The following is a 12,773-nucleotide window of genomic DNA, read 5'->3' on the forward strand; positions in this document are numbered from 1 at the left end:
TTGAGCAGGGGGACCGATGGAGGATTTTTAAAATCTCTAGGCACCACTGCTCAACAGACCTCACTCAGCCCTTCTCTCCAACACGCACCGCACTCACACTCCTTACACGCACAAACCCTTTCTTAAACACTCCGCATGAATCCCCCTTCTTACACCTCATACTCACCATTTTTCTCTACACACTCTGAATTCAACCGCCCCCTCTTCTCACATGTCACACGCTCCACATTCACTCAACACCTCTCATACTCAATACACTCACACCCCACTCACTCAGACTCACACACAACACACTCACGACCTTGTCAAACACACACCCCTTATTTTGCATACCACGCTCAGCCCCTCCCCTCATGGACCCCACACCTCTTACCTCCCCTTCAGTTTTATTTTTTTGCAATCGGGCTTGTGGAGAATTTGTTGTTGTAGCTGGTCTTGTGATTTGTTAATTGTTTTTTTGGCCTTCAGTCCTTTGGATTTTTTTAATAGTTGGGCATCTGCTTTTTTAGTTGGATTGGTAGTGGGGGGGGGGGGGCGGGGCTCACGGCCCTGAAGATGGGGCCGTCAAGTAGGATGGGGTAGGTAAAATATTTATTTCAGATATCCATTGATGAGTGCATTTGTGTGTTCCTAGGCCCTCATTGAGCGACCCTAGTGTAACCCCTCTATGGGATTACCATGGCCTTTTAGGAGTTAATGGTATGGACCCACATAGAGATTGATACTTTTTCTATTAAATAGGATTCGGGTTGAACCAACAGGTGCTAAGCCCCTGCCCTGTGATACCTGGAGACAAGGACGTCAGAGGATGTATATATAGGAAGTAAAAGTTTCTAGAGGGAGGTCCTGGAGGCGTGAGAGTGGAGAAGCCTCAATGTATATAGTTACGAAGTATGTTCCTGAGTATATAGGACAAACCAGTCCCCGTTTAATATGTTCTAGGTAGGGACAGTGCCTCTTCAGATAGGGTCGCGAAACATGGCCAAGGAGAACCCCACATTTCACAGAAGAGGAAATATGCACGCTACAGGCTACAGAGGTCCCCATAAGGGGGATCCCCTGGGTGCCATAGGATCAGCTCTATAGGCAGTTCCACACATGCCTCAGTTGCAGTATGTCTAGAAGTGACAGTTCAGAGACAGGAGTGGGTTGTAGATACCCTATCGATATTGAGTCGGGCCAAGGCCCGAGAAGGGGTCCATATTAACAGGCCGTAACGGACATATTCAGAACAGGGACAGGTTAATTAAGTAGAAACCAGTCAAGTGTTTGCACCTCCTCAAGGTGTGAAGTGAGGGTGCCTGGAGATGAAACCGTCAAGAGTACAGACAAGCCATATGAAACTGATGACACCTACAGTATACTTATGTGTACTGTGAATGGATGAGAGGAGCATTAGTAAAAGGGGGCACAAAAAAAGAGGGTTGTTTGTACTACAAAGGTTCCTAGTGCCCATCATTTCTATCTTTGCTACCTCATCGCCCAGCCATACGAAGCACGCACCCTGATGAAGCCTTCTGAGTAGCCATTAATAGATACACTGGTGTAAACTCCCTAGGAGCTGGGCAGTGACACACATGTAATTGAATTGGTTATTTGTTATTTTCTTCTTGAACATTGTGTGTATGTTAGCCATTAGTTAACCACCTTTGGCTAGTAAGCTAATGGCCAGTACTGTAGTGGGAGGGGGGGGGGGGGGGGGTTAGGTTTGTTAAAGGGGTGGGGGTAGAGGTGGTGGTTTATGGGGGTAAGTGGCCCAGGGAGGGAGGTTATGCCACCATGGGGTCAAGTGGAGTGGTTAACCCTACATACAATGGGTAGTAAGGGTATTTTCTAATAACCACCTTGGTTACCTTAGTGACCATGAAGGTATACCTTCATGGTCACTATGGCTTCCATGGGGTTAATAGACGAGGCTTGACTACATTTTTTGGCCTAGTCCAGGCTATACATTTTGGCTTCCTGTATTGCTAAAGCAATACAGGAAGCAAAAATGGCCCACTTTAGAAACCTGGACAAGGCCAAAACATTTTCAGCTACCCGGCGTTAGATGCTAGAAGTACATTAATGACTGGGATAACCGTGACCTAAACTTTAACGGACTGCTGTGGTGGTACACACCTCTTTTGCATAATATTAGCACTATCGTCAGTTAAAGTTAACTACAGGCCATCGTAGCATAAAGACAGCACTTAACACCTCATTAGGGAGCTTTGAAGATCTCCGTTAGCACTTAAGTCACTAATAGAGCTTTGTGGTATAGTAGTCTTCTGCAGGGGTGCGCAAACTTTTGCTCCTGCGCCCCCCCTTTTGTTCAGTGCGGCGTCAAATGACACGGGGGGTTATGTGACGTCACGTGACCGGCGCCGTCATTTGACGTCGCGTTGCTATGGCAAGGCGCATGTGATGTCACATTGCATGACCCTGCAGCGTCATTTGCCATTTGCGTTGCCATGGCGACGCTTCCAGACGCCGGCTGAACCAAGGTAAGGTGAGGTTCCAGAGGCCTCACGCGATCCCCCGGCATTTAATTTTAATGCCTTGGGGAAGAGCGCGGGGCCTCTGCAACCGCCCGCGACCCCCCAGAAAAACTTTTCAGTCTGCACCCCCTGCCTGCTCGTCCCCTTGCTCGCGCCCCCTCCTTATTAGTCTCCGGCTTCAAATGGCGCTTCGGGGTCGCGTAACGTCACGTTGCAATGTGACGTCACGTGACCCCGCCGCAGGATTTTATGCAGCATTGCCCAAGACAAGGTAAGCTACAAAGGCCTCGCGCAATCCCCCGGCATTTAATTTAAATGCCTTGGGGAAGAGCACGGGGCTCTGTTACCACCATGCCCCCCTTGGAAAATCTTGCGCCCCCTGATCTACTTGACACTTCCTCTGTACACTGAGAGTAACTATAGCAATCTGCACACCTAAAGTATCCAGAGCAGTGTGTGCACCAGGAGCATCAAAAGCATTGTGCATACCGGGAATATCCAGAGCATTCTGTACACCTGGAGTATCCAGAGCAATCTGCGACCTGGAGTATTCAGAGCAATCTGTGCACCTGGAGTATCCAAAGCAATCTGTGCACCTGGAGTATCCAGAGCAATCTGTGCACCTGGAGTATCCAGAGCAATCTGTGCACCTGGAGTATCCAGAGCAATCTGTGCACCTGGAGTATCCAGAGCATTCTGTGCACATGGAGTATCCAGAGCAATCTGTGCACCTGTATATTGGTTACCCCAGGCTCCCAGTAGCGGAGGCTCAGATTCCTGTGAGCTGCCAGGTAACGCCAGCACTAGTAGACCCTTCACACTAGAGGGAAAGAGGCCTACACTAGTAATACAGTATAGCCTCAGTTGAATTAGCTATTAAGATTTATAGTTGTTCTTACATAGTGCTACATGAAATACCTGTAAATTTCATAACTTATGATTTGTGTGTTTAAAAGTGCAGTGTCACTTAGCCAGTGCTCGAACTGTGATGGCACTGGCGAGTGTGGTGGTGCTGGGGGTAGGGGTGGTGTTTGAGAGAGATTTATGGAGTACCACTACTTTTTTATAAGTCCACAGTACCACTACTTTTTTTAAAACCACCTTGGACCACAGCACTTAGCTGATCCTTATAACTGTACAAATTGTCTTTACCATTTCCCTTTTTTCTGAAATTCCCTACTAGCTTTCTATTGTACAGAAATACTGATTAAAATACATAGAATTAAGAAGAAAAGTATAACATTCCAGCAGTAGTACATGCATGGAAAGGCTGTTTATCATGTAGCAGGTAAAACACATAGTGTAAACATTTAAGAAAAAAATATATAAACATTTCCCAACATGTTAAACTGCAATCATTAGAGGAGAACAATGCATTATTGAAAAATAGTAAAGATCAATCATCATTCTTTTGTGTTATTATTCACTCAACATAATTTCTCACCATGTTCTGCCCCCCTCCCTCACCGTGCTCTCTCACCCCATGCTCTCACCCCCCCTCCCTCACCATTCTCTCACCCCATGCTCACACCCCCTCCCTCACCATGCTCACATCCCCTCCCTCACCATACACCATCAAATCCCGCATCTCACACTCCATTCTTCTCCTCACTTTTAAAGCTTTACACTCTTCTGCCCCTCCTTACATCTCAGCCCTAATTTCTCGTTATGCACCATCCAGAATCTTGTGTTCTTCTCAAGGATGTCTTCTTTCTACCCCCTTTGTATCTAAAGCCCTCTCCCGCCTTAAACCCCTTTCACTGACTGCCCCACACCTTTGGAATGCCCTTCCCCTCAGTACCCGACTAGCACCCTCTCTATCCATCTTTAAGACCCACCTTAAGACACACTTGCTTAAAGAAGCATATGAATAGCACTGTGGATATTCTGAACACATGATACATAAAGCTTGGCCCCCTGCAGACGCACTTACAATATCTCCCTCCTACTGTCTCTGTACGTTCTCCCTACCTACCAATTAGACTGTAAGCTCCTCGGGGCAGGGACTCCTCATCCTTAATGTTACTTTTATGTCTAAAGCGCTTATTCCCATGATCTGTTATTTATATTATCTGTTATTTATTTGATTACCACATGTATTACTACTGCGAAGCGCTATGTACATTAATGGCACTATATAAATAAAGACTTACAATACAATACACACCCCCTCTCTCACCATGCTCTCGCGCCCCCTCCCTCACCATGCTCTCACCCCTCCTCCCTCACCATTCTCTCACTCCCTCGCTCACACCATGCTCTCACCCCCTCCCTCACAATGCTCATACCCCCCTCTCTCACCATGCTCATACCCCCCACACTCACCATGCTCTCACTCCCTCCTCCCTCACAATGCTCTCACTCCCTCCCTCACATGCTCTCTCACCCCCTCACTCACATGCTCTCACCCCCTCCCTCACCATGCTCACCCCCCTCCCTCACCATGCTCACACCCCCTCCCTCACCATACACTCACACCCTCCCTCACCATGCTCTCACCCCCCTCCCTCACCATTCTCTCACCCCCTCGCTCAAACCATGCTTTCACCCCCTCCCTCCCCATGCTCTCACCCCATGCTCACACCCCCCTCCCTCACCATGCTTACACCCCCTCCCTCACCATACTCTCACCCCCTCGCTCACACCATGCTCTCACCCCCTCCCTCACCATACTCTCACACCCCCTCCCTCACCATTCTCTCTCACCCCCTCGCTCACACCATGCTCTCACCCCCTCCCTCACCATTCTCTCACCCCCTCGCTCACACCATGCTCTCACCCCCTCCCTCACCATTCTCTCACCCCCTCGCTCACACCATGCTCTCACCCCCTCCCTCACCATGCTCACCCCACCCTCCCTCACCATGCTCTCACCCCATGCTCACACCCCTCCCGCACCATGCTCTCACACCCCCTCCCTCACAATGCTCATACCCCCCTCCCTCACCATGCTCATACCCCCCTCCCTCACCATGCTCTCACTCCCTCCTCCCTCACAATGCTCTCACTCCCTCCCTCACATGCTCACCCCCTCGCTCACATGCTCTCACCCCCCTCCCTCACCGTGTTCTCACCCCATGCTCACACCCCCCTCCCTCACCATGCTCACACCCCCTCCCTCACCATACACTCACACCCCCTCCCTCACCTTGCTCTCGCTCCCCCTCCCTCACCATGCTCTCACACCCCCTCCATCACCATGCTCTCACACCCCCTCCCTCACAATGCTCATACCCCCTCCCTCACCTTGCTCTCATCCCCCCTCCCTCACCTTGCTCTCACCCCCCCTCCCTCACCTTGCTCTCACATCCCCTCCCTCACCTTGCTCTCACATCCCCTCCCTCACCATGCTCTCGCTCCCCGTCCCTCACCTTGCTCTCACACTCCCTCCCTCACCATGCTCACACCCCTCCACCCTCATAGGGTTGTCAGGTGGCTTGTCCAAAAATACTGGACACAATGGTGAAAGGTGCAACACAAGCGAGAATCGTTGGTTCTAAATTTCACTCCAAGTATTCACCAATTTGCACCAATTTATATTCTATTTTGTAAAAAATCTGGGGAGGAGTCTTGGGAGGGAGCGTCCTTCCGAGGATTGTTTTAGGAAATAAAATATGAAATAGTGCAAATTGGTGCATGCTTGGAGTGAAATTTAGAACAAATGACTGCAGGTCAGATCATTTATAAATAACTGACCTGCAGTCATACTGTACATGGCGAGCAATACTGATCTCAATGCTCCTCACACAAATTCCAAGATTGTTGCACCCCTCCTTATCCTCTCTCTCTCCCCCCTTGTCATCTCACCCTCCCATCCCCCTTTGTCCTCTCACCCCCCCTTGTCCTCTCACCACCTCCCTTCATCCTCTCTCATCCCCCCTCCCTTCATCCTCTCTCATCCCCCCATCCCCCCTCCCTTCATCCTCTCTCATCCCCCCATCCCCCCTTCCTTCATCCTCTCTCACCCCCTCCCTTCATCCTCTGTTACCCCCATCCCTTCATCCTGTCACCCCCCCCCCCTCCCTGTCATTATCAGTACAGTAGCTTTCAAATTTAGACTTCAAAATCCAGCTTTAAATTGCATATTGAATCATGCCATTGAATAAGTAACCTGCTCTGCCTTCTTGGGGGTGATCTGTAAGTAAGGGTGCTGCAGAGATTGCAATGCTGTTGTGATGAGAGCTGAGTTATGGAGCCTTTCTGAGAATTTACAATGGTGGTTATTTTTAATAGATCTTGAAAATGGGAAGACTGTTAGTATAGTAAAAGAAAAGAAAGGGTGATTGAGCAATTAAACAAAGTTGCCAGTACTGTATGTACTGTCTGACACACACACACACACACACACACACACACACACACACACACACACACACACACACAAAGACATACACACACAGAGATAGACACACATACATACACACACACACACACACACACACACACACACACACACACACACACACACACACGCACATATAGACACACACATACACTCACACACAGATAGATACACAGACAGACAGACACAGACATACACAGACAGGACACAGATAGACAGATACACACTGAGACACACAGACACAGCCTCACCGTCGACTCTGCTGCATGCTTTTCCTCTGCTCTTTGGCCCCACCCCCCAGGCTCCTGCCACCCCCTGATTGGCTGAATTACACAGCAGCAACCAATCAGAAGCTGCCCAGCCCCCTAGCAGCAGCAGCCCTGCTCTATCCCATATCCGGTATTATCGCTCATATTTTACGGGACAGGGTAACCAAATACCGGCCAACCCTACTCCCTCACCATGCTCACACCCCCACACTCACCATGCTCACACTCCCTCCCTCACCATGCTCTCACATACCACCCTCCCTCACCATGCCCTCAATCCCTCACCATGCTGTCATCCTCCCTCACTGTGTTCTCACACAACCCTCCCTCACCATAACCTCAATCCCCCATCCCTCACCATGCTGTCACCCTCCCTCACCATGTTCTCACACCCCCCCTCCCTCACCATACCCTCAATCCCCCATCCCTCACCATGCTGTCACCATCCCTCACCATGTTCTCACACCTCCACATGCACACACACTTGTACCTGTTTCCCAGCTTGCAGGAGTTGAATTGTTACATTGTTGAACATGACACCTGTTTCCTTTGCTTTTTTCAGTGCATCTTTGGCGAAGGGCAGGGCTCCATTACAGTTCGGACCACCACATTTTCTCTTTCCAAACTTATCTCGGCATAATGCACCTCCACAAGGAGCAACGTCACAGGCAAAGTTCCAAACCGTTCCACAAACCTGCCAAAAGCAAAGGTATAGAAACATTTGTTTGTTGTCATTGTTACTTTCTCAAACATTATGCATTGAACCAGTGGTGAATTTCACATTAGGCCCGATAGGCCGGGCCTAAGGCGGCCAAATTTTGGGGTGGCATGTGTGATTGCTGTTTGCCAGCCGCTCGTGTGCATGTGCGGCTTACGCTTATTGCCCCGTCACACGGCATCGAGTTGCCATGGCAATGGCGAGTTGCCATGGCAATGGAGCGCGTAGCGTGAAATGATGCTGGGGGAAGAGGGCGGCACCAGGTAAGTGCCTTAGGGCGTAATTTTTTAAAATCCGCTACTGCATTGAACATACATATGAAATCTCGGGTTCCGTCTCACCGTCCTGGTGGCTCCCGCACGAACCCCGTGCCCCCCCCCGACTTAAAGCGCGTGCGCGCGCTTCACCCGGCTTTTTAAAAGCAGTTGCGGGTGAATGCGCATTGTGGGGAGGCTCAAATTCCCCCGTGGGCAGCCAGCGGCCTGTCAACGGAGCGCCCCTGGAGAGCGGGTTGGAACCGGAGACTTCATCTGTATACAGTATGTTCATGCAGTGACAGAACTACCATATGTGCAGCCAGTTCAGCCTCCCGGCTGTTCTGCAGTATCAGCGGCACTTTGCCGCTCTGCCACTCGACACCTCTCTCAACGACTCCATGCTCTGATTCCCTGATGGGGGAGCCACCCTGTCCGTCCTACAAAGCAAGCTATCGGAAGTCGGGCCCAACTTCTGCTTCTCCATGCGGCCGCATGGGTGGGCACTCTCAGGCCTCGTTCAGGGTGCAGGCTTCGGAGGGAGGGCGAGCTGCCGTGGGACACAAAGTATTCAAATTGAATACTGGTTGTCAGGGTAGCAGCTGCCCTGTCTCCGAAGCCCGGAGTTGACGCTGGCTACAGTTTCAATAAACAAAAAATTCGTTTTTTGAAGCTGCAGCAGCGTCACTGGGACCTCGGCAGCCAATGAAATCATTCTTGAGAATGATTTCAAGACTGCAGCCTCGATCCCTAACCTGCCGTCTGTAGCCCCGCCCCCTCCTCAACTCCTGAAAACGTCTGCTGGGCATGAACACACATCGCCCAGCAGACTGCCGCCCTCCCTCCTGAACGCCCTCCCTCCAACTCCTGCCTCTGGCACCCTGAACGAGGCCTCAGTCACAGGCTGACTGACTGACTCAATAGATGCTAAGCCCCGCCCTCAATTGCCTGGAAACAATGATGTCAGACGGTGTGTATATATACGAAGGAAAAGTTTCTTGAGGGAGGTTCCTGGAGAGTGGAGGAGCCTCAATGTATATAGTTCTGAAGTATGTTCCTGAGTATATAGGACAAACCAGTTCCTGTTTATTATGTTATAGGTAGTGACAGTGCCCGTTCAGATAGGGTCCTGAGAGATGGCCAAGGAGAACCCTGCAGTTCACAGAAGAGGAGATATGCACGCTACAGAGTGAGAGCATGTGAGGGAGAGGGTGAGAGCATAGTGGTGAGCATAGAGCATAGAGGGTGAGCGAAAGGTGAAGGGGAGAGCATTGTGAGAGCATGGTGAAGGATAGAGTGTGCGAGTATGGTGAGGGATGAGGGGCAGGGCAGCCGACATGGGGACAGCCGTGACATGGCCAGGTTGTTGCGGGAGGGCTGGGACATGGCCAGGTGGTTGCAGGAGGGCCGCCCGGTACAGCCACCGGTCCTCTGCTTTCCCCAGCTGCAGGCCTCTCCCTCACTGTCCCACGACGAGCTTTCGAGACTGGCGCGTGACGGGCCTCCCGGACTTTAGCGCGCCGGCAGGCATCTTGGCCCAGCCACGTCAGAAGCTCGGCGTGGTACATAGTGAGGGGGAGGCCCGCAGCTGGGGGAGGGCCGGGGCCTGAGACCGCCCCCAAGCAATGTACGTCTGTTTTTCTTAATAGGAATTGGGTGGGAGGTGTATTTTTATTATGTATTGAGGGGTGGGTGTATTTTTTATATGTATTTGGGGGATGGGTGTATTTTTATATGTATTTGGGGGGTGGGTGTATTTTTTATATGTATTTGGGGGGTGGGTGTATTTTTTTATTATGTATTTGGTAGGGCAGGTGTATCTTTTATTATGTATTGAGGGGTGGTGTATTTTTTATATGTATTTGGGGGGGTGTATTTTTTATTATGTATTTGGTAGTGTGGATGTATCTTTTATTATGTATTGAGGGGTGGTGTATTTTTTATATGTATTTGGGGGGGTGTATTTTTTATTATGTATTTGGTAGTGTGGATGTATCTTTTATTATGTATTGGGGGGTGGTGTATTTTTTATTATGTATTGGGGGGGTGTATTTTTTATTATGTGTTGGGGGGTGGGTATGTTTTTTATTATGTGTTGGGGGGTGGGTATGTTTTTTATTATGTATTGCGGAGGGGGGGTGTATTTTTCATTATGTATTGTGGAGGTGGGGTGTATTTTTTATTATGTATTGCAGAGGGGGGGGGGTGTATTTTTTATTATGTATTGCGGGGTGGGGTGTATTTTTTATTATGTATTGCGGAGGTGGGGTGTATTTTTTATTATGTATAGCGGGGGTGGGGTGTATTTTTTATTATGTATTGCAGAGGGGGGGGTGCATTTTTTATTATGTATTGCGAAGGGGGGTGCATTTTTTATTATGTATTGCAGAGGGGGGGGGGGGTGTATTTTTTATTATGTATTGCGGAGGGGGGTGTATTTTTCATTATGTATTGCAGAGGGGGGGTGTATTTTTTATTATGTATTGCGGAGGGGGGGGTGTATTTTTTATTATGTATTGCAGAGGGGGGGGGGGGTGTATTTTTTATTATGTATTGCGGAGGTGGGGTGTATTTTTTATTATGTATTGCGGTGGTGGGGTGTATTTTTTATTATGTATTGCAGAGGGGGGGGGGGGGTGTATTTTTCATTATGTATTGCGGAGGTGGGGTGTATTTTTTATTATGTATTGCGGAGGTGGGGTGTATTTTTTATTATGTATTGCGGAGGGGGGGTGTATTTTTCATTATGTATTGCGGAGGTGGGGTGTATTTTTTATTATGTATTGGGGGTGTGAGACGCAGGGGAAAGAAATACATGCGCGGCGGGGGTGGATATATATTTTTTATATGTATTGGGTTGGGGGCGTTGTATGTATTTGGGATTGAGTGAGTGTAGTAATTGACGGAAGGTGGGGGCGAATGAGATGAGGAAGGGAGGGAGTGAGTGAGAAAAAGAGGGAGTTAGAGTGAGACGCAGGGGAGAGAAATACATGCGAAACGGGGGAGGGGATTGAGTGAAAGTTGGGTAATTGACGGAGGGGGAGAGAGTGAGAGGGGGTGAGTGAGGAAGAGGGTGTGAGATTGAGGGGGAGAAATAAATCGGAAAAGGTAGGGAAATAGAGGGGGCTCGTGAGGTGTGAAATAGGGAGGGGCGTCTCGCAAGACTGCCAACATGTGGGGAGGGGAAGGGATGCAGCACGGAGGGGGGCCCCGTATGCAACACTAGTTCTGGGCCTGGGAAATCTGTCTGCTGCCCTGATGGGTGCGAACATTCGGGGGATGGGTTCAAGCATTGGAAGAGAGGGGGTTGCGAACATGGTGAGGAAGGGGGTGAGAGCATGGTGAGGGAGGGTGCCCAGAACATGGTGAGGGAGGGGGCATGAGAACATGGTGGGAGCATGGTGAAGGAAGGGGTGAGAGCATGGTGAGTGAGGGGGTGTGAGAGCATGGTGAGTGAGGGGGTGAGAGCATGGTGAGGGAGGGGGGCATGAGCATGGTGAGGGAGGGGGGTGTGAGAGCATGGTGAGGGAGGGGGTGAGAGCATGGTGAGGGAGGGGGGTGTGAGAGCATGGTGAGGGAGGGGGTGAGAGCATGGTGAGGGAGGGGGGTATGAGCATAGTGAGGGAGGGGGGTGTGAGCATGGTGAGGGAGGGGGGTGTGAGAGCATGGTGAGGGAGGGGGGTATGAGCATGGTGAGAGAGGGGGTAACAGCAGGGTGAGGGAGGGGTGAGAGCATGGTGAGGGAGTGGGTAAGAGAGCATGGTGAGGGAGTGGGTAAGAGAGCATGGTGACGGAGTGGGTAAGAGAGCATGTGAGGGAGTGGGTAAGAGAGCATGGTGAGGGAGGGATAAAAGAGCATGGTGAGGGAGTGGGTAAGACAGCATGGTGAGGGAGTGGGTAAGAGAGCATGGTGAGGGAGTGGGTAAGAGAGCATGGTGAGGGAGTGGGTAAGAGAGCATGGTGAGGGAGTGGGTAAGACAGCATGGTGAGGGAGTGGGTAAGAGAGCATGGTGAGGGAGTGGGTAAGAGAGCATGGTGAGGGAGGGATAAAAGAGCATGATGAGGGAGTGGGTAAGACAGCATGGTGAGGGAGTGGGTAAGACAGCATGGTGAGGGAGTGGGTAAGAGAGCATGGTGAGGGAGTGGGTAAGAGAGCATGGTGAGGGAGTGGGTAAGAGAGCATGTGAGGGAGTGGGTAAGAGAGCATGGTGACGGAGTGGGTAAGAGAGCATGTGAGGGAGTGGGTAAGAGAGCATGGTGAGGGAGGGATAAAAGAGCATGGTGAGGGAGTGGGTAAGACAGCATGGTGAGGGAGTGGGTAAGAGAGCATGGTGAGGGAGTGGGTAAGAGAGCATGGTGAGGGAGTGGGTAAGACAGCATGGTGAGGGAGTGGGTAAGACAGCATGGTGAGGGAGTGGGTAAGACAGCATGGTGAGGGAGAGGGGAAGACAGCATGGTGAGGGAGTGGGTAAGAGAGCATGGTGAGGGAGTGGGTAAGACAGCATGGTGACCGAGTGGGTAAGAGAGCATGTTGAGGGAGTGGGTAAGAGAGCATGAGAGCGAGTGGGTAAGAGCATGGTGAGGGAGGGGGTAAGAGAGCATGGTGAGGGAGGGGGTTAGAGAGCATGGTGAGGGAGGGGGTTAGAGAGCATGGTGAGGTAGAGGGTACGAGAGCATGGTGATGGGGGTAAGAGCATGGTGAGGGAGTGG

General features: G+C 50.6%; 1 protein-coding gene across 6 annotated transcripts in view; it reads right to left on the reverse strand.

Annotated features, from left to right (window-relative positions):
- LAMB4 (laminin subunit beta 4) overlaps positions 1 to 12,773 on the reverse strand; it is a 131,908-nt gene that overhangs the window by 13,387 nt on the left and 105,748 nt on the right. For all 6 annotated transcript variants that reach the window (XM_075599735.1, XM_075599740.1, XM_075599734.1 and 3 more), the window contains one exon: positions 7,582 to 7,785. In XM_075599735.1, the coding sequence (XP_075455850.1) occupies positions 7,582 to 7,785 (204 nt within the window). The remainder of the gene's footprint in view (positions 1 to 7,581; positions 7,786 to 12,773) is intronic.

This window comes from Ascaphus truei, chromosome 5, assembly GCF_040206685.1.
Source record: "Ascaphus truei isolate aAscTru1 chromosome 5, aAscTru1.hap1, whole genome shotgun sequence".
Classification (NCBI taxonomy): Eukaryota; Metazoa; Chordata; class Amphibia; order Anura; family Ascaphidae; genus Ascaphus; species Ascaphus truei.